At 35.4% G+C, this 19,345-nt stretch overlaps 1 protein-coding gene across 1 annotated transcript in view; it reads left to right on the top strand.

Moving 5' to 3' along the window:
• The window catches only part of Tnks (tankyrase), an 81,598-nt gene that overhangs the window by 46,350 nt on the left and 15,903 nt on the right, over positions 1 to 19,345 (top strand). The window contains exons 6-17 of the mRNA XM_068356849.1: positions 277 to 385; positions 565 to 686; positions 2,465 to 2,666; positions 9,045 to 9,185; positions 9,504 to 9,735; positions 10,277 to 10,442; positions 12,031 to 12,219; positions 12,484 to 12,585; positions 12,752 to 12,949; positions 14,980 to 15,205; positions 17,702 to 17,855; positions 18,050 to 18,210. Coding sequence (XP_068212950.1) covers positions 277 to 385; positions 565 to 686; positions 2,465 to 2,666; positions 9,045 to 9,185; positions 9,504 to 9,735; positions 10,277 to 10,442; positions 12,031 to 12,219; positions 12,484 to 12,585; positions 12,752 to 12,949; positions 14,980 to 15,205; positions 17,702 to 17,855; positions 18,050 to 18,210 — 2,002 coding nt within the window. The remainder of the gene's footprint in view (positions 1 to 276; positions 386 to 564; positions 687 to 2,464; positions 2,667 to 9,044; positions 9,186 to 9,503; positions 9,736 to 10,276; positions 10,443 to 12,030; positions 12,220 to 12,483; positions 12,586 to 12,751; positions 12,950 to 14,979; positions 15,206 to 17,701; positions 17,856 to 18,049; positions 18,211 to 19,345) is intronic.

Raw genomic sequence — 19,345 nt, 5'->3', positions numbered from 1 at the left:
CTATCTTGCATAACTCATCGTGGCGCAAAAATTGTTAGGACTAGGAGTTTACAACTTTTTTATTATATAGTTGAATAAGTTTCCTTTTCATTAATGTATGGTTTTAATATTTCATAAGTTTTCCTGAATGTGAATCATAAAAGAAAAAAAAAAGGGATATTACAATGTAAAACATGTCCAATGGCACTGATGGAAGTAGAATACTCGAGCGTAAATGTGTAATGGTGCTCAAGATGCGTAAATCCTTAATTATTATTTTTTTTGTTTAATTTCCAGGTATGTTCTTTGCTCTTGGCCCATGGTGCAGATCCAACATTGCTGAATTGCCATTCAAAATCTGCAATTGATGTTGCCCCTTCTAGAGATCTCCAAGAAAGGCTGACTTGTGAGTTATTCGCGTGTTAAATCTAGAGCATTTTAGATTTGATTTTCATTTGATATGCCAGATGATAATTGCTTATTTTGTAAGGCAAGGTATCTTTGCTCTTTAAAGTACTGTAAACCATATATAAGGTTATGTAAATATGTTATGGATTACTATAAAATTTAATTCCGTTCTCACAGATGAGTACAAGGGCCATAGTCTTTTAGAAGCTTGCCGCCAGGCTGATACTGCCAGACTAAAAAAGTTTCTGTCTCCTGATGTTATCAACTTCAAGCATCCTTACTCAGGAGATACTCCTTTGGTAAGAGTTTCTTGAATGCTTTTTTTTCTCACTGAGTTTAAATAATAATTTCTTATTGAGACACTGGAAATAACTTTTTTATTACAACCAAGAAGATTGTTTAATTACAACAACCTAAATTCACACTACAGTAATTTGAAATTAAGTTATTTCATAGTTGTTTGCCTATAACTTCTGGAGACACTAGAAGGCAATCCAAAGAGTGCTATATAAATTAATTGAGAGGTCACTGTATGCAGGACAACTAATTAGCAATCCCATTTGGAAATGTTCAGTGAATTGTTCCTTAATAAGATTTGTACAAGAGTTAAAATATTAACAACAAAGGTTGATGACTTGTGTACTAAATGTGAATATACTTAAGGTGTTAAAATTATTAATTTATTACAGAGTAATCTTTTCAAGTACCTGAATTTTTAACATTGCAGAGTATAGGAATAAGAAAATGTAAGAAAAAAGAAAATTATGGTAGCTGGAAAGGAAGCAAAAGTAAACTATTCGAATTGAAAAGTGGCAATGTGCTGTAGGAATAGTGAAAAGTTAGATTTGGTCCTGTTTACCAAGTTAAAAACTAATATTTTGAGATGCTCATCGTTACAAAAAATGTAAATCAAGTTAGATATTTATGATACCTAGAATAATTACCAAATAGAAAGATATTATTGCCTCTGCCATTTATGAGTGGCCTTTGAACCTTTAAACTCCTCATACTGTATAAGAATACTGTAATAAAAGACGGAATACCGCAGATATACTCTTGACGTTTTACCCCTTCTACGAGGCAGGGGATCTGCTATACATATAGGAGATTTGTCACCATCGGATAGACATGCTCATTTAGTCTATAATAACCTATATTTCTATGTTTGTTTGACCTCTGATTACCGGATAAATTTTTCGTAAGTTTGCTTTATTTTCTACTGTATTTCACTCTAAACTACCAAAATTATTTTTTCCATTCATGATGACGAGATTATAGAGTAATTTTTCAGAAATATGTTTTATGTGTTTTTCTCTAAATAATGGTAAAGGACTGTTAGTTGTGTATAAAACTTTATATTAACTGAAGTGGACTATTTTATTCCTTAATAATTCCACGACACACAACCATCGAAAGATATAAAACTTCTCGTCTGTAATAATGGACTTGACGTTACAGTATACAGAAATGTAATGAATATATCGATTACCTTCATGTGGTTTGGATTTGTAGCCTGGCTTGTAATAATAAGAATAATAATGATGACATATCCGGACATCACTCTGTATCACCAGGCATGTTCTTGACTTGTAATGACATCATCGTAGTGAAGGGGTTAAGGTTTCTTCTACTTTGTCCTGTAGAAACATGTAAAATAAATCAAGATTTTGAAAATCTCTTAAGTACAGTGGGAAAACGTATCCCAAGTGAGATTGCAACAATATGTGGTGTCTTGATACTTTGAAGATATGCTGAGATTTCCCAAACAGATTTTTAGCTGGATTTGTGATAAAGGGGAATGAGGAGTAAGTTAGTTGGCCAGATAAGCAAATAAAAAAAAAGTGGGAAAAGCCAGAAAATCATTGAAAAATGGAAATGACAAAGATGAATGTAGACAAGATAGGGAATTTAGACAGAAAGGGCACAGGACAGAGGTTAGGGGAAATTTATTTCATTTGTAATAGACGTTGACGAAAAATTGTTTACAAAGATGATTTTAGACCAGGTTTTAAACCTGATTTTATTTTTACTGATGGCAAAGGATGATGGTGTTTATTTATTTTTTTTTTTCCCTTAGCATTGTGCTGTCAGCTCAACGGGAGGCAAGAGAAGAGGTGTAGTTGAGGCTCTTTTGAGGAAGGGAGCTCCCCTTCAGGAGAAGAATAAAGAATTTCTCACGCCACTACATGTAGCATCTGATAAAGGGCTTTACGAGATCATGGAAGTTTTACTAAAGCATGGTGCAAAAGTTAATGCTCTCGATGGGCTTGGCCAGACAGGTAGGTTAAATTTCAACTTGGAAGTTGAGAATTACACTTGAGTGAGCAATTTCATCATTGATATTTAACTGGGTTAGAAGTATCTATTAACAATTTTCCACTATACAAATAATTTCAACTTTAATTTTTTTTATTATATTTGCAGTACTTTATTATGTTCTAATAACAGGGTTTAAAGATATTTCTGATAAAGTATCGCTTCACGTGGAAAGTAACCTGATTTACTAGTTGAATTCAAAGATGTAGTTTTGATTGTTCTAATTCATCCTGAATAATGTTAGGCACTTGTCAAAATCCATTGGCAGCTTATGCCTTTTGCTGGGTATTGGCTGTTAAAATACAAATAGTTGATTTATAATCCCTAGAAGCCAAGGAGTTGGTGACATTATATTGTCTTAATTTTTTCCAACACTGATACAAACCTTCATCCTTTAAATAGGAATAAATAACAGCATTGCTGACCAAGCTTGGTAAACAAAAACATCCTGTGCTGGAGGCTAGCAGGAGTGTAAGAGAGAAGGGGGTGACCCCGTTCTTCCGATGGGCTGATTCCCATTCTTATCCTAGACGTGGCCTCGACCACTCCTGAGACCCAAGCTAGCCTTTGTGTTTTCCCAGCTGTGTTCTTTGTTTGTATGTCTGTTTTGGTGGTCTGCCTGCATGTTTGGGCGTTGAAGGAGCATCCACGCTAGAAAAAAAAGTGCTCAGGCTATGACTCCCATTTTACTTACGCCTCTGGCTGGGTCCAGCAGTGATCCTAATCCTCAACTTACTCAAAATGTAAATACTTGCCCACAGAAACAACTGCCGTGTTACAGTAGGAAAATTAAGAAGGGGAAGAGAGATAATGTCCCTTTCAAGACGTCAACAGTGTGTGCAGAACCTATCTCTTCGTCTCTAGGCTCTATTTCCACATGTATAATCCGGGAGGAGGTTCGTGTAAGGATGATAGCCCCAGGGCAATGGGGCACGAGGAGGTAACCCATGGGTCTGCATCCATGCCCTTCTTCAATGGTGACTCATAAAATGGCACTCATTTGGTCTCAATGATTCCCTGACTTCGGAGATGTTTTGGCAGACCAGATGTACCCGCTCTCTTAAGCGTGGGTACCAAGAAAAGATAATCCCCTCCCCCTCTATTGCCCAGGCCTACTTCTTTGTGGTCTGATCTGAACATTCTTAAGGCTAGGCCTCCTAGGAAGAGGTGGGGAAGATGTTTGTGTCTCTGGTGAAGAGGAGAAAACAGAGTAGTATTAGGCCCTGGGTAGTTTGCTGCTTCGAGAAGAGGAAAGTTATTACAGTGTAAGTTTTCCAAGCAAACCAGATTGGCCTCCTGATTTTCTGCACCTCCCCCCAAAGACCTAGCCCATAAGAGGAAGATCTCCAGGGAATTTCCTTCCTTGCACTCACAGTCACCGTGTGGATGCATGCCAGCCTATCCTCACATGCCTCAAGTAGCAAAGATACTTATAAATTCATGAGGTTCTCAGACTATTTGCCTATTCAAAACCAGCCTGAAGCACAAGCTCCCAGTCTGTTAATCACCAATCCTGGAGCCAGTGTCCTTCATTGAGGTTCTAATCCAACACCCCTGGAACATAATGGATACATACACAAAACCTATTCTCTCTGATAAGTAAGGTCCTAGCTGCACCAAACCTCTGCCCTAAACCTAGTGGCCCCAAGGTTGCCTCACATGGAGTGGTACCTAGACCTAGTCTCCCTCCTCGTAGAGTAGCCTCGAGAGTTACCACTGAGGCCAGACCTTGTGCGCCAGCCTCAGGTGTGAAGGTACCACAACACGCTGTTGTCCTTGTCTCTTTACGGGTAGAGACGATCCAGTTCCTCCTTGGGAAGAAGGGGTTTTTTGAGGGAAGTTGCAAGAGAGATGTCAGGATACAGTAGGGTCCCGAATTACACGTGTTCTAATTACGCGATTCCTCAATTACGCGATCGATAGTTTTTAAAAATTAATTTTCCTGTATTTGCGAGGAGCATTCTAAATCCGCGAGTCAAGCACCGCTAAGCGTAGGAAATCTATTGTTTTCTTAATTGTATTGGTGGGGGGGGTGATGGTTCCCCGATGTCTGAGAAGGGGGGGGGGAGAATGTGAGAGAAAGATTTCTGTTCAAACATTTTAAGACTAGTTTTGGATGAAAAATGTTAAGGTTTGCCCATCTGTTGTGTGAACTTGTCGCTAGGCCTAGCCTAACTGTCCAACACCTATATGTATAATATTCCATATTTGTACTAATTAATTTTTATACTTACGTTGTGATTATGGTGAAAAATCCTTATTCATTAAACTTTAAATTAAAAACCATCAAAATGAAGACTATTTTATATCATGCTACTGCCAAACATGTCACCACAACCAAACCCATTACTTTGTTTAGTACGTTCCATCGCCGATCATAACGAACTCGCTAACCAATTTTAACATCTGTCTATAGGTTAACTTTTGCGGCAAAAGATATCTTACCAGGTACTATGTAATAATAATGTTATAATTAATGTTTTATTATCCTTAGAAAATCAAAATATATGAAATATGAGCAATTTTGTTTCGTGTTGTTTTTTTTTCCTAAAAAAACGCCTTCTTAAAAGGAAAACGTTTTTTTTTTACGTTTCATCGTCGATCATAAACGCATTTACTCCTGAAAGTGATATTGAAGAGCTTTTACTAAAGATGTTATTATAAATAAAGATTATAAATAGGTGGTAAAATATCTATAATTAAAGTGTAGCAGCATCAAGAAATGTTGGGGTTCGCCCTTTACATAAGAATGTACTGTACATTGGATTAGACAGAACGTAGAAAAAATCAATTAGGGAAAAATCGGTATTCGATATCCTCTTCATCAGCATCGTCATTCGTCAATCGGGCTTTTTATTTTTTTTATTCTCAGTCGCTAACTAGTTATCGCACTGCCAAGATCTGCACACATTCCGATAATTCACATTTGAAGGTTTTCTGGGAGAGGATGGATAGAGAAAATACCGAACTATATAAAATGTTTTTATAACCTGTTAAGCGTCACCCACGTGATAAACCGTTCACCACGATCTACTCGGTACCGCCTTCAACTGTATATTCCGTTCATGACTTTAATTGCCTTTTACAAGCCGTCAGTCTCGTGATGTTACTTTACTCGTATAGTAAGTATAGGATCACCACTTGGCAACACTCTCAGCATATGGGGACTGTGAATAGAAACTTATATGATGTCTGGCAACTATTTTTCTGAAGGTAGCTTGATGTTACAAAACTCTGGTTTGAACTGGTTTCCTATCAGTGCGCTCGGGCGTTCATGCATAAGTGGTTGTTTGTTGTTCCTTTTGTAATGAAAGGTCTAAAGAGGAAGGTTATTTCTTTAGATGAAATAAATGATATTCTTGTTGTGGAATTTGATAATGATAACCTGTTTGATAATGAGAGCACTAGTTCTGAATCCTCCAGTGATGAGTATATTGAAGAAACAAAGTTTTCTTTCGATGTCGAAAGCGAAAATGACTTCTCATTACCGAATGACTGGACAACGAAATTTCACAAAACTATAAAGGGAAAGGAAACGCCGAGAGAGAGAGAGAGAGAGAGAGAGAGAGAGAGAGAGAGAGAATAAAGTGGATAAATAATGTACAAATGTATGACGAACATATTTGAAAACTATACAGGAAACGATATGAAGAGAGAGAGAGAGAGAGAGAGAGAGAGAGAGAGAGAGAGAGAGAGAGAGAGAGAGAGAGAGAGAGAGAGACCTATCCCTTTCCTTTTGTTGCTTATCCAGGCGTAAGATTTACGATTGAAGATAAAAAGAACCCATTAGAATATTCAGTATTATGTAGCCATTTGAAATTAAATAATAGTAGTATTAATTGTTTTTTTTACTCAACCATTTAATTAATATCCCTACTTTTAACTATAATTACGAATTATAAGCATAAAGAAATTATATTAACTTTGAAAAATTATCATTAGTGAAATGACCGCTCAGGGCAAAAAAAGCGTGATTATCGTACAGCAGCCTAGTGCACACTTGCGCCTAGTGGCCGTGTATACGTGTGGGAGTGTCATCATGGGTATACAGTACTATACTGTAATTTTTAACTATTGCTAGATACTGTATCAAACCTTGAAAACCCTTTTTTGTTTTTTGTATCTATAGGAAATAATTCTACATCATTCGGAAAATACTGAAAACAGTAAGCTATGCATAGTACAGTAGTAAATACTACAGTCATAGAAAATTATCAAAACTTTAACAACTTTTTATTGTTTTATTTATCCATAAAAGAAATTTTGTACAGTATTTTATAAAAAAATCTATAAGAAGGATTTCTTACAGTATTGTTAAGATAAAAGCTACAGTGTATATATATATATATATATATATATATATATATATATATATATATATATATATATATATATATATATATATATATATATATATATATATATATATATATATACATACATACATACATACACACATACATACACACACAGTGTATATACAGTATATATATATAGCTAGAAAGCTAGAAATGGAGTGAAAAAAAAATTGACGGGTAGGTTGCTGTTTGCCGCCATGATGTGTTTCGAAATATACGAATTTCCAATTACACGAGGCCTTTCATCGACCAAATTCTCGCATAATTCGGGACCCTACTGTACCTTGGGAAATCTTTCACATCAGTGTTAAGTAGGCAGTCTTCTGTGCTTGATGTAAGTGGAGGAACATTTCCCCATTTTTAGGGTCTGTGTGTATGATCGCAGACTTCCTAATCTTTCTTCAAATGGACAAACTGTTGTCAGTGCCAGCAGTAAAGGGCAACTAGGTGGTTTTAGACAAGGTCTTCCGGTGCAATGAGCTCAATTGGGGAACCTCCAGGGAGATTTCTATGGTCATGAGGAGTTTTAAGCAGTCATGTTCACCCAAACAGGTACACCTTCGGGACTAGGACATCAGGAAGGTTCCATCATTCCTCAAAAATGCCTGTTCGAACCATTTCAGGACGCTTCAGATAGGGACTTAACATCAAGACAGTTTTTCTCCTGGCATTGGCTTCAGCCAAGAATGTCAGTGAACTTTACTGTATCTTCTACCAGGTCTCGCAGACGGAGGTGTGGAAAGAGATGACTTGCAAGTTCATGCCAAAATTTGTAGCAAAAACTATGAATCCTGCAGTTAGTGACAGGCTATTTGAGTCTCTTTCCATCTCTCTGAAGACAATATCTTATGATCCAGAAGATCTGCTCTGTCCCATCACGGCCATCAGGAAGTACCTGAAACAGATGGCGAGCTGCAGACAATCCATTCAGAACTTCTTATGGGCTAAGGGAGATATATCGGTACAGCATCTTTTTTGGCTATGAGAAACGATCAGGAGAGCGTACGAGAGTAGGGGTAGAGTGACTTCTTCCACTATTAGGGCTCAAGAGGTACAAGTGTTGGGGGGAATGGCCTTCAAGAAGAACGTCCCGGTAAGACAGTTGCTGAAAGCACGAGTATGAAAGAGACAATCAATCTTCATGGAATACTACCTTCTGGAGGTTTCTTACAGGTCTCTGGGTGCATCCTTAGGGCCATTTGCTAATGCACAACAAATAATTTAGGTCCTTGCTCAGATCATATCTGAACCTGGACAGAGTGAAAGTGTAAATGGTGAATACTTGTTAGTTCTTTTCCTTTTTCCTCCTATTAAGGACCCATGATATTTCACTCGGGCAAGAAGAAGCATATCAGATGAATCTTACGGCAAAATATTCAGGTTAGATATACAGGTAACCCAGTTTACTCCTTGGGATAAGTGATGGGGTTTGACTGGATGAACCTGTTACTTTGATCTAATCTAGGAGAGGATGCTTTCCAGTTCCAAGAATTCCCCCCTTGCAGGGGTTGCCTTTTTGGAGCTATCTCTCATATAGGACCTAGAATAGTTGCTGGGAGAGTCGAGTAGTCCCAGAGCTTTCACATGGTCAGCTCGGGAAGGTTTTCCCCCCTCATAACTTGAATCTCCTATTTAAAGGATGAGGTTTTGTAATTTGTATTTTCCTTGCTAAACAAATCTGATTCCTTTCAAGGTTTACTGCCCACCTCACCACCCCATAAACCCTATGGCTGTAGGATCAAGAATGGAGAATCAGCCCATGTAGAATGGGGTAACTCAGTTCTCCCGTACATTCCTGCTACCCTCCTGCACAGAAAGTTTTTGTTTACCCTGCAGGGTCAGCTATGCTGCTGTTTACCTATATATAAAGGAGTTGGTTTTATAGTTTGAAAAAATACAAATTACTTAGAATTACTGATTTTTTTTAGTGTGCATTAGTTGTATCTACAGTACCTGTACTGATATGCTTTTGCCTTCTTACAGCTCTTCATAGGTGTGGAAGAGAAGGTGATATCCAAGCCTGTCGGTTATTGTTGCAGTATGGTATCGATCCAACCATTATTTCTCTGCAAGGCTACACTGCCACTCAGCTTGCAACAGATCCAGTTCAACGACTTTTACACGGTAGGAGCAAGATGAACAAAACTCGTTCAGTGGTGTTTACTTATGTAGAATTCTGTGATACAACAAAATATTTTTAGGTAATACTCATGCTGGATTTTGAATTCCTGTGATGTACTTTTGTTTGAATTATTTTTCTGTAGTTCTATTTGCTAGTTTTGAATACAGTATATTAGATTCAAGACCTTATTAGCTTTTTCACTTTTTCAAATAGTTATTCTTGTTCCAGACTTGATTTGGCTTAGAGCTCCTATCACCATTTCAGTGTTTTGAGATACTACTGTACTGGTTTCTAAGGGCTGTCTTTGTCTCTCACTACAGAGGATCCTCCTGGGCCTGGGGTCGACAGTGAACAGCAGTTGTTAGAAGCATCCAAGTCTGGAGACATTGAGTGTGTACGGCGTGTTCTGGTTTCACAGCCTCACTTGGTCAATGTGCGAGACCTTGATGGTCGTCATTCCACACCTTTGCATTTTGCGGCTGGTTACAACAGGGTTCCCATAGTTGAATACTTACTTCAACATGGAGCAGATGTTCATGCGAAAGACAAAGGGTAAGAGCCAGGAATGCAGGTGGTATGTGATTTAGTTTGGAGATTGCAATTTTGGACAAAGCCAGGTTTGTAGGTATCCATTTTTGTGTAGCTTTTAAAAGGTAATGATTGATATATCAAATTCGAATTAGTTCCGAGGAATTTTGAAAATCAAAAATAAAACTTGTGTAGACAATTTTAATTTTAAATTATTTGAACTAATTTGTGACAAAAATAATCATTTGAAGCAATATATAGTCTGTAAACATTGTTGTAGGTTGATGAGAAAAACCACCAAATATCAAATGGGGATATTTGTGCCTTTATTTTACCCTCTTTCTTTCATTCATTCATTCATGTAGTTCTCTTAAGCCAATGAGATCATGGTTACCCAATTTGTTTATCCATAATATAGAATTAAAGCAATACATTACCTCCTATCAATTTAGCTCACAGAAGAGTGGAATCTTATGAGTTTGAATTTGTTTTTCGGCAAGAAACAGAACATTACCAAATTATGGCATTAGTTATAAAAGAGAGCTTAACTTTTTGTCTTTTCCAGAGGGTTGGTTCCTCTCCATAATGCTTGTTCATACGGTCATTATGAAGTGACAGAATTACTTGTACGTCACGGGGCCAGCGTTAATGTTGCTGATCTCTGGAAGTTCACTCCTCTACATGAAGCAGCAGCCAAAGGAAAATATGATATTGTCAAATTACTTTTGAAGGTTTGTTTCTTTTTTTTCTTATCTTATGATGTTGAGGAGTTTTAAATAATTATCTGTTATGCTTTGGTTTAGGAGGGGAGTTCTTGTTGCCAGGGGGAAAGTGGTGACATTTGTATGTGTAATATTTAATTTTGGATTTTACAATTATTTTATATACAATTCCTCAAAGTATTAATAGTGTGTTGGTTTTAGCTATTTTTCTATTCGGTTGTGTAGCTGTATTGACATAAGGTGTATTTCATATTTTGCATATATGACTGATTTATTTTGAATGTTTTTATTGATTTGTTTTTTTTTATATTGTCTATTTTTTTCTCTTTTTTTCCTGTACTTGGCTAATTTCCTTGTTGGAACCTTTAGACTTTTAACATCCTACTTTTCCAACTTTTAATAAAGATAACAGGGTCAATATTGTTGTTTAAGTAATCTAACCAGATCACCAAATTTGTTTTAGATTTTGAGGGCAAGTTCAAAGCATTCCAAAGGAAGGAGTTGTGTAAATTTTTTCTATTGTATACTTGCTCAGTCTTACGTGGTAACGTTTACATCTCTTTGCTTTTTGTTATCCTGAAGACTACAGGGAGTGCCTCTTATTGTAACAGTCTTGCACAGTACTTCCTACAGTGGACCTGTTGAAGAATATTGCTTACTATTTGCTCTAGAGGTGTAATATACCATCATTGCACCTCGAGCAGTGTACTGTAGGCATTACAGTATTTAATTAAAATGTCTGCAGCATCCTTCTGGCCCTCAGCTGCACTTGATTTTTATCCTATTCCACCTCTGTTTTCATTTTTTTTTCTGTCTTGCTGTCCAACAAGCACACGTGTACACACTTTTCTTTCATACTTAAACTGCTCTAATCCACATAAGGTATGCCTTTTGTGACATACTGTAGATGGAACTGAATGGTCTTTGCAGCATTCTTCTGTCCCTGACTGCATTGCCTTCTGCCTTTTATTTTTCATGCAGGGACTCTGATCCTCTTGTAGTCTCATGAACTTATTTAGGTGATCGCCATACCCTTTGCAAAAGATTTTGTCTAGCTGGTTTAGCCAGGCTATTACATGTTGATATCCCTCACAGGAAAGTCAGGAGAGAATTAAAGCATAATCCTTAAAAAATTTCTCTGTCAAGTACATGTGCATCATGCTTGGATTTTAGTGATCTTTAGAACAATGACCCTTTATGAGTTTGTGTCCAAAAATTACATTTATTTTTAGGTAAAACCACCTGATGGTTTTAATTAACCCTTTTAACCCCAAAGGACGTACTGGTACGTTTCACAAAACTCATCCCTTTACCCCCATGGACGTACCGGTACGTCCTTGCAAAAAACTACAGTATTTAAATTTTTTTTTGCATATTTTTGATAATTTTTTGAGAAACTTCAGGAATTTTACAAGAGAATGAGACCAACCTGACCTCTCTATGACAATAATTAAGGCTGTTAGAGCAATTTAGAAAAAAATATACTGCAAAATGTGCTTGAAAAAAAATAACCCCTGGGGGTTAAGGATTGGAAATTTCCAAATAGCCTGGGGGTAAAAGGGTTAAGATTTCATTTGTTGTTAATTGTTGTCAACAGAATGGAGCAGATGTGAATAGAAAGAATAGAGATGGCCACACAGCATTAGATTTGGTAAAAGAGAGTGACCAAGATGTTGCTGATCTACTACGTGGGGATGCGGCTTTGCTTGATGCAGCCAAGAAGGGCAACCTTGCGCGTGTTCAAAAACTGCTCAATCCAGAAAATATTAATTGCAGAGACTCTCAGGTAAGTGATTAACATCTTGAACAAAGATTTTATCCTTCACTATGGTTAAAGTAGACAGGATCTAACACACAAGAATATTGTATTAATTTTTGTCAGCCATTTGTCTAGATGAGAGGGAAAAATTAGTGTAAGAAAAGTTTATTTCTTTTGAATCATTCTTTATTTTAATACAAGTTTTGTTAAATTCAATAGTTTGTTATTGTACTAAAAGCTCAAGCTGGAAGCCATTTTGTTTTAAATAAGTTTTATTTTTGTTTTGAAAAGGGCCGGAACTCCACTCCTCTTCACTTAGCAGCTGGTTATAATAACCTAGAAGTTGCAGAATATCTGCTTGAAAATGGTGCCGATGTCAATGCTCAGGATAAGGTAAGTATATGGGTAAAATGAGGAACAGTGACAAAAAGATAATGCTCATAGCAAACCTTTACCTCAACATTAAATTATTTTTATTTGAATAATGACATGGATAGTTGGATAAGGAAATGGATCAATTGACCTTGTAAAGTAATTCAGGCATTTGCTCATATTCCAGGGTGGTCTCATTCCTTTACATAATGCATCATCTTACGGTCACCTAGATATTGCTGCATTGCTCATCAGGTTCCAGACAGCTGTTAATGCCACAGATAGATGGGGCTTTACTCCTCTTCATGAAGCGGCCCAAAAAGGCCGGACGCAATTATGTGCCCTCTTACTTGCTCATGGTGCTGATCCTTACCTAAAAAATCAAGTGAGTTGTTCAGGAATGAAATTTATCTACATATTGTCATTTACAAGGAAAGTTAATAAAATTAAAGACTTAACAGTTTAATAGCAGTAAGACCTCACCAAGTCAGACATCAGGAAGTCAGTATGGATCCGTCACTAAACAATCTTTTATTTCAGTTTCTGATAAGTGTTACTGGAATTCTCCTGAATTTGTCTTGAACTTGTACAGCTTCGTAAGCAGTTCTTGCATATGAGAACGCTGTTACTATATTGTGTATTACCACACAGTATCATGCAATCTGGCATATCATGTGACCTTCAGATTTTGTCTAATACAGGATTTCCTCATATCTGCTATCTTGGCAATTTCAATTATTTCTGTGAACCACCTTTTGGTATCCATATTGCTTCTTCAGCAGAAGCTCGATTTATCAAGTTTACCCCAAAAATTTATAAATAACATTCCCATTTTCTTTCTTTTCAAAAAATGTACTTCACCCCAGTAAAATATAATGTAACAATCTATCGGGTAATAGTAAGTAGCAAGTTAAGTTTTCCATTCTTCAGTTTTTCCACCCTCCTGTGATACCCATATAAATCCCCCCTCCAGATTGTGGTAAATCTTTAATGTATTTTAAGTGGTCCTCCCTGCTGAAATTGTTAGCATTTTTGCAAGGTGAAATTACTGTGTTTTTAATTAATCGTTGTGAGGAGTACGTGTCACATGATTTCTCTCGGAAAGTGTTTCTAGTTTGATTGCTTATGGAATTAAAGAGTATATACTGTGCGGCGGTAAAGCTTCTACGTTGCAAAAACTAACGGGTTAGTTGTGAACAATGAGATTGACTGACATACGGTGCTAATAACAGCTGAGGAATTAAAGTAATTTTTAGTTTTAATGGAATTACAGAGAGGATATTCCTCTCTTTAGAGTAGATCACATTATGACATGCCTTGTTAGTGATGACCCTTTAAAGTATATATCTTAACTTATTCAAATTTCTTCGTTATTTTTGGGGCAGCTAGCTTTCTCTTATTAGCAGTAAGTTAGAGAATAACATACTGTACTAGTTTGGTGTTCAGTAGACATTGTCTTGAAGAATCCTGGCTTTCTTATTGAGATTATTGGCCTTTATGTCCTATAGTGGCTGCTAGCACTGTTTTCTTTTAGAATAATAAGTTCAATCATCTTAAAGATTTCTTTTCGATATTTCAAATATTAGGAAAGCAAACTGGAGTCCTATATTACTAATTATTTTGAGATGATTTCCATTGAATCTAGATCATATGAGTATAGAATTTTAATTGTTATAAAGCTTAAGTTTCTTGTGGACCCATCTCTTTCCTTCAGTGGCATCTCACTCCCGTTAGTGCGTGGGAGTCGGCAGTATGTACATCAAGGGATGTTCATAAAAATATACAGAATTGTAATAATTTTATTTTATTTCTATAATCGTCGGATCTTCTTACACATGCTCGCCTTCATCCCACACCAAATAGTAATTTAAAGGAATAGGGAATAAATTACTTTTGACTTCAAAACTGAAGTATTGGAGACTTATCATTAGCTGGTACATTGCTACTTTATTGTACTGAGGCATGTCTTTTGAAATGGAAGAAAATTGAGAATATTTTTTACATTTTCGGGGTAATTGTTGATAAACCAAGCTCTTGGTGAAGAAGCTAAATGACCATCAGGTGAGTATAGAAATAACTTTTTTTAATATTCTTTTTTTTACTAGGTTTTACTAAGTTACCAAACAGCTGGTTGTTTTATTTAATTAACTTAGTTTACCATTTATTTATTTATATATATATATATATATATATATATATATACACACTGTATATATATATATATATATATATATATATATATATATATATATATATATATATATATATATATATATATATTTTTTTTTTTTTTTTTTTTAAATATTTGATTTTCCTGGATGGTTGAGAATGTGCTACTTGCTGTAGTTGGTGGGGTGTGTAATGTCTGTATTGTGTGTGGTGAAAATTTTTCATAAGATTCCTCTTGCTATTCAGGAGGGTCAAACTCCACTCCATCTGGCAACTGCTGAGGATGTGCGTAGTCTCCTGCAGGATGCTATGATGAGCCAGCCTACTTTGGCACCAGCAGCTGGAGGAGCGACTCCCACTCACGTCTCTCCTGCATCTCCCAAGCCCCCTGGCACACCATCTAAGTCGGTTTCACAGTCTACAGTATCTCCAGCACCCTCACTCATTTCCATTAACAATATTGGTGCTGAAGGTGAGTTTCCCAAATTTGTATACATAGTACAGGTTCTTCTAAATCTGTCAAATTCTTTACAATTCAAAAATTGTACAAAATTTTTGTCATCCACTTTTTTTAAACAGGTGCAATTGTACTCTTGTCTCCGTAATTATATGGCATACAGTTATTTGGTAACATTAAATTTGTGTATCATTAATGGGAGTCAAGTAGTGGTTTTAGTTAATTGTGACCTAAAAAAGTATTTTTTTTCCCCAATATACGGAATATTGCACTGTTATAATTGAAACTGTCTGTGTAAAATTTCACAGTGTTATTTTCATCTTGCCAAATCATGTTGAGCATTTAACAGCTTTTACAGTTTGATAATTAATTCAAAGTTTCTAGAAATTTATATTTTTAGCAGTACTTCACTAACTGAAGGGTTTACGGTAACATGCCTAGAAATGGAGCTGTTAAGGAAACCGTCCGCAATGGTGGATAATGTAACAACTTGAAAAAATAGAAAAATCAAGTTATTATTTCTACGTAAGCCGAATCATGTCGCACATGCTCTCCAGAAGTTTCAGCCAATTATTTCTACAAATAATAGATAAAGCGGTCTTTAGATGATGATGACATCCTAACTGTGTCGTCTGCATGACTAAGTTTAACAGAACCGTCTTTCCGTGTTTAGTTTTTCATATATACAGTGATTTTTCCTCTCATGTTTCGAAATATCTTAAGTGTCAGAGTGGAAGGCATAGGGAGAGGATAGGTGAGTTCCAAAGACTTATAGAAGTTATGTTGTAAGTTTGTTTGTTTGTTTACTTGTAGATCATGTGTACATTGTGTTTTGTCAACATCCTTGTGAACTTAATAGCAAGGCCAATATTACCTAAGGTCAAAGAAAGAACAAAAAGCAAGCAGAGAGCAACAAAAAAGAACCAAGAAGAGAGGGAAACATGAAGAAGAGTACAAAGCTGGAACATTCTAACTAAAACAATGGCAACAATGAGAGGCCGCTGGCAAATAATGACACCCTCACACTGTTGTTGTTGTTGTTCTTGTTTTTTTTTTTTTCTTATAACTTAGGGTTTAAATACCTAGTCTAGAAGCCTTTATATAGGAATGAACAATAAAAGTACAAAGTAAGGTTATTGTAATGCCATTTTCCTTTTTCTAAGAAAAAAGCAAAAGTTTAATAGCAAATCTTTGGAAACTTATAACTCAAAAACACTTATTTGCATGTTGGTACATTTTTCTAGGTTTTTTTATCATTCAATTTTAGAAAGATATTGGAAAGAGTAATAAAAATTCCACAATTTTGTGTGACAGAATTTTGATTTTCCTTTTTCTCTTTTTTTCATGATTATTTTACATCTAGGCGAAGAAAATTAAGAAAAAATTCATTAAAGAAAAAGGAAAATTGAAATTCTGTCATACAGAATTATTGGGTTTTTATAGTATGATTTTCAGTGCGATTGGTGTCATATTAGGGGAGAAAAATGTACCCAATTTTTTTCTGAATTATTATTTTGGCTAATTATCAAAGTTTTAGATCAAATGACTGGAAATTTGTGTATGATGAAGGTATTATATGTCTAAAACATATACCAGTAGAAATTGTGTATTTTGAATAATTAAAAAGAATGCAAGACATAGAGGACGGTCTCTTTAATAAAGGGCCATAACATCTGTAAGAACAAAATTTAATGTCTAGTTTGCATTTCTATGTTCAAGTAGTTGAGGTTAAAGTGTTTTTTGTTTTATTTGATATTTCTTGCATTTTTATCATTCAAGAGTATGTGATATGAATGTAGGATGTTCTTGTAGTAGCTTTTCAAATAGCTACATGGAAATTCCTGTAAATAGCAGTAGTCCTTAACTTTATAGTGCAATTTTAGGGATTTCCCTTACTATTACTTTGGCCTTGAATGGTTTCCTATATCTTATCATTATTCAATTCCAAGAATTACTCCGATTTGTCCTCGTCAATCAGACTAGGGCATAAATCAAAAGTAAATGGTTTGTATCTATGAAATGAGAATTTTATGTAAATTTAGCATGTGTTTAGACTATTTCTATGGTGGGTTTTATGCTTTAATTTTTCTATGCATCAAGTATTGTCTGTTACTTAACCCTTTTACCCCCAAAGGACGTACTGGTACGTTTCAGAAAAGCCATCCCTTTACCCCCTTGGACGTACCGGTACGTCCTCACAAAAAAATGCCATAAAATTTTTTTTTTCATATTTTTGATAATTTTTTGAGAAAATTCAGACATTTTCCAAGAGAATGAGACCAACCTGACCTCTCTATGACAAAAATTAAGGCTGTTAGAGCAATTTAGAAAAAATATACTGCAAAATGTGCTGGGAAAAGAATAACCCCCTGGGGGTTAAGGGTTGGAAATTTCCAAATAGCCTGGGGGTAAAAGGGTTAAAACATGGGTGTTTCTTTTTTATTGAATTATTTTATTTGGCCTAACTTTTTAATTTTTTTTTTTTTTGTTTAATAATCCATCATGTTTCAGTTGAGACTGTGATGATGCCATCAGGTGCCAGTTTAACATTCACACCAATTGTGTGTTCCTCACCTGGTATTGGTGATGGTTGTTGTGATCATTCGCGCTGTGAAACTACGCCCGATACTCCTATTAATATGAACATTTCATCATTCCTTAATAGGTAAGTGTGTAGGAATTAAATGTTATGAGTTGTGATATTTTATAATTTTTAATTTTTTTCCCATTAATGTGAATAGTTTTATAATTTGTAATTTGGCTTTAGAGTGACTATAAAACTTGAAATTACTCCTCTTTTCAAGTAGTATAGTGAATCATTTTGAAATGTAAGATTGAGAGAATTATTTTTAATTTCAGTTTGGGTCTAGAGCATTTAAGAGATATATTTGAAAAGGAAGACATAACGCTAGACATTCTAGCTGAAATGGGCCATGATGAGCTCAAAACCATAGGAATTAATGCATATGGCCATCGCCACAAGCTGCTCAAGGGAGTAGAAAAGCTACTTAGTCAGCACAGTAAGTACCATGTAGTGAATGTCATTAAATTCAAAAAGTGATATCTAATGCAATACTGTTGTTTTGAATGTTAACAGGATTTTTGGTAGATGTTTCGTCCCTAACGTCGTAAATGTTTTTATGCCTGCTCCTTTGTTAATGATTCCTTTTGGTTCTCTTTTATCGTGTACCATGTCTTCTGAATATTCATCAGATTTGGGATTTTATTCACTTCTTTCCATAATTTCTGGGTCTTCTTACATGTCTTTTGTTTTGCTACTTACATATTTAGTTTTTTTTTTTTTTTTTTTTTTTTTGTGCATACCATTGCCAATATTTTATCACTTGTACCTACCAGTTGTATTTTGCCAGCTTCTGAATGCTACATCTCTTAATTCCTCTTTCATTCTTCTACTATATTGTCATTTCCACTGCCTTGCTTTGATCTTGCTGTCCAACCATTCAAACTTTTACTTTATACTATAACTATGGAGTTTTCCCCAGTTGCACAATGGTGCTGAATATCCTCCCAGAACCTAGTGCTGGGCTTTATGCCCCAATTGCATAAATAAAATTGGTAGTTTATGATATGGTCTACTTATTGTGTTAGGCCATGAAGCTTAAAGATTTTAATGTTGCACTTCATTATATTCACTGCCTTCTTTGTCAATGCTGTTGTTTCAACTTCTTGAGTAGCAAAAGCTGTATATTTGTGTGTGGTTGTCTAATGAATACTGTAGTTGATGTGTATGAGACAAGGTTTAAAGATTCTACAGTTGGCAGTTATATAATTTGCAAAAACTAATAATTTTCAAATTAAGTGAGTTCCATGAGTAGTGTCGTATTGTTGGCGGCATTGCTGGAAACTTGTATTAAATAAACCCTTTAGAATCGACTCAAGCCAACCAAGCTCTAGTACAGTTGAAAAAATACCGTAGTGTGGTTGTATTATGTAATGGTAATAACTTTATAACTTGGATTAAAAATTTAGTTTATCATTAGTAGTATTGATACTACTACAACATTTTTCCTGTCCTATATGATCAAGAATTTGAATATGTTAGCTTTCCTAAACAAATAGTAAAAACTTTGTGATTATTATTATTATTATTATTATTATTATTATTATTATTATTATTATTATTATTACTATCCA

Source organism: Palaemon carinicauda, chromosome 33 (assembly GCF_036898095.1).
Source record: "Palaemon carinicauda isolate YSFRI2023 chromosome 33, ASM3689809v2, whole genome shotgun sequence".
Classification (NCBI taxonomy): Eukaryota; Metazoa; Arthropoda; class Malacostraca; order Decapoda; family Palaemonidae; genus Palaemon; species Palaemon carinicauda.
The sequence above is the reverse complement of the archived record's forward strand: the minus strand, read 5'-3'. Positions and strand labels throughout refer to the sequence as shown.